We start from the raw sequence: 2555 nt of genomic DNA on the forward strand, positions 1-2555 counted from the left end.
CTAACATATAACACAATAAATGAGACTTGTATGAAATTGCTAGGCAATATACATAGCTTTGGTACATGATTTGGGAGGTATTCTGTATTTATACATCATTTCCTGCCCATAGTCTTTATCTCCAAAACATGTTTTTTAGCTTTAAGCAACCGTTGAGGAACAAAATTTGCTTCTCTTTGATTCAGAAAAACATGTTGATCATATTTGTACATAGATACATCTACCTATCCACATGCCTTTGCTAGGTTTTGTTTTGTGTGTGTGTGGATAAATGGAGAGAGAGGAAGAAGAAGAGACACTTGATAATGTACATGCAGTTTTCCATGTTTTTTGTGTTGACATTTTTTAAAATGAGGCTTTAATTTCAGTAATTAGTGCATAAGAATAATTAATTATCCATTGGGCAATGATATCAACACAGATGGTGAGAAGATAGTACCCCTGAAAAAAACCTTTATATTCTCAGTTCTCTGAAGAAATTTTAGTTCACCTACTGCACTTGATTGATCCATGTTTTTATACAGACAGAGGGCACAGAAAGAAGGAAAAAAATATGTTCCTGCAACTCTGGCTTAAGCAGAAGCCTTCCAGAATGTCTAACTGCCCCTCGGGAATCACTGGAGTTTGAAAAGGCAAATAGACATATTTGCTAGTATATAACATTCCATATTTTAGATTAGTTCTTGCAAGTTAAAAATTATGCAGAGCTAACACTTAGTTGATCATTTTCATGTGTCAGGCAGTTAACAGGCACTTTCACTTGCTTCTTTTCTTCCTTCCTCTCCCTCTCTCTTTCTTTCTAATTGACAAATAAAAATTATATACCTTTGTGGAGTTTATGTCCTTTGCAGGGACATGGAAACCATCATTCTCAGCAAACTGACACAAGAACAGAAAGCCAAACACCACATGTTCTCACTCATAAGTGGGAGTTGAATAATGGGAACACACGGGCACAGGGAGGGGAACATCACACACCAGGGCCTGTCATGGGGTGGTGGATGGGGAGGGATAACATCAGGAGAAATACCTTATGTAGGTGACAGGTTGATGGGTGCAGCAAACTACCATGGCACGTGTTTACCTATGTAACAAACCTGTGCGTTCTGCACATGTACAGAACTTAAAGTCTACTTTAAAAATAATAAAACTAATTATATACCTTTATAATTATAATACCTACATACCTGTACAACAAGATGTTTTCATATATCTAAACATTGTGGAATGGCTAAATCAAGCCATTTAACATATACATTACCTTACATACTTATTTTTTGTGATGAGAATGCAAAATATACTCAGTGATTTTCATATGTATACTATATTGCTATTAGCTATAATCACCATGAGGTACAACAGATCTCTTGAATTTCTTCCGTCTGATTGAAACTTTGTTCTTTGATGAACTTATCCCCCATCCTCCTACTTCCCAGCTTCCGGTAAACATCATATTACTTTCTGTTTCTGTAAGTTTGACTTTTTTAGATTCCACATACTAAATGACATCATTTGACATTTATCTTTCTGTGCCTGGGTTATTTCACTTAACACATTGTCCTTCAGGCGTTGTTGCAATTAACAGGATTTTTTTTCTTTATTTAGATTTCAAACCTGAGGCAATGGACCTGCAGAACTATTCCTTGGTGTCTGAATTTGTGTTGCATGGACTCTGCACTTCACGACATCTTCAAAATTTTTTATTTATATTTTTCTTTGGCATCTATGTGGCCATTATGCTGGGTAACCTTCTCATTTTGGTCACTGTAATTTCTGATCCCCGCTTGCACTCCTCCCCTATGTACTTCCTGCTAGGGAACCTATCTTTCCTGGACATGTGGCTAGCCTCCTTTGCCACTCCCAAGATGATCAGGGATTTCCTTAGTGATCAAAAACTCATCTCCTTTGGAGGATGTATGGCTCAAATCTTCTTCTTGCACTTTACTGGTGGGGCTGAGATGGTGCTACTGGTTTCCATGGCCTATGACAGATACGTGGCCATATGCAAACCTTTGTATTACATGATTTTGATCAGTCGGCAGACTTGCATCAGGCTGGTGCTGGCTTCATGGGTCATTGGATTTGTGCACTCCATCAGTCAAGTGGCTTTTACTGTGAATTTACCTTACTGTGGCCCCAATGAGGTAGACAGCTTCTTCTGTGACCTCCCTCTGGTGATCAAACTTGCCTGCATGGACACCTATGTCTTAGGTCTAATTATGATCTCAGACAGTGGGTTGCTTTCCATGAGCTGTTTCCTGCTCCTCTTGATCTCCTACACTGTGATCCTCCTCACTGTCCGAAAACGTGCTGCTAGTAGCGCATCCAAAGCACTCTCCACTTGCTCTGCACATATCATGGTAGTTACGCTGTTCTTTGGCCCTTGCATTTTTATTTATGTGTGGCCTTTCAGTAGGTTCTTTGTGGACAAGCTCCTGTCTGTGTTTTATACCATTTTTACTCCCCTCCTGAACCCCATTATCTACACATTGAGAAATGAGGAGATGAAAGCAGCCATGAAGAAACTACAAAACCGACGGGTAACTTTTCACTGA

General features: G+C 39.0%; 1 protein-coding gene across 1 annotated transcript; it reads left to right on the forward strand.

Annotated features, from left to right (window-relative positions):
- Positions 1 to 1619: 1619 nt before the first annotated feature.
- Positions 1620 to 2555, forward strand: LOC116538761 (olfactory receptor 4K14). Its single transcript, XM_032261308.1, has one exon. It carries the CDS (start codon positions 1623 to 1625, stop codon positions 2553 to 2555), a length of 933 nt encoding a protein of 310 aa, XP_032117199.1. The 5' UTR covers positions 1620 to 1622.

The sequence above is a fragment of the Sapajus apella genome, unplaced genomic scaffold (assembly GCF_009761245.1).
Source record: "Sapajus apella isolate SASKATOON/1434 unplaced genomic scaffold, GSC_monkey_1.0 scaffold122, whole genome shotgun sequence".
Classification (NCBI taxonomy): domain Eukaryota; kingdom Metazoa; phylum Chordata; class Mammalia; order Primates; family Cebidae; genus Sapajus; species Sapajus apella.

What these genes read in the sequence shown, in the direction of transcription:
- LOC116538761 (XM_032261308.1), top strand. Translation starts at nt 1,623, where the DNA reads ATGGACCTGCAGAACTATTCCTTGGTGTCTGAATTTGTGTTGCATGGA.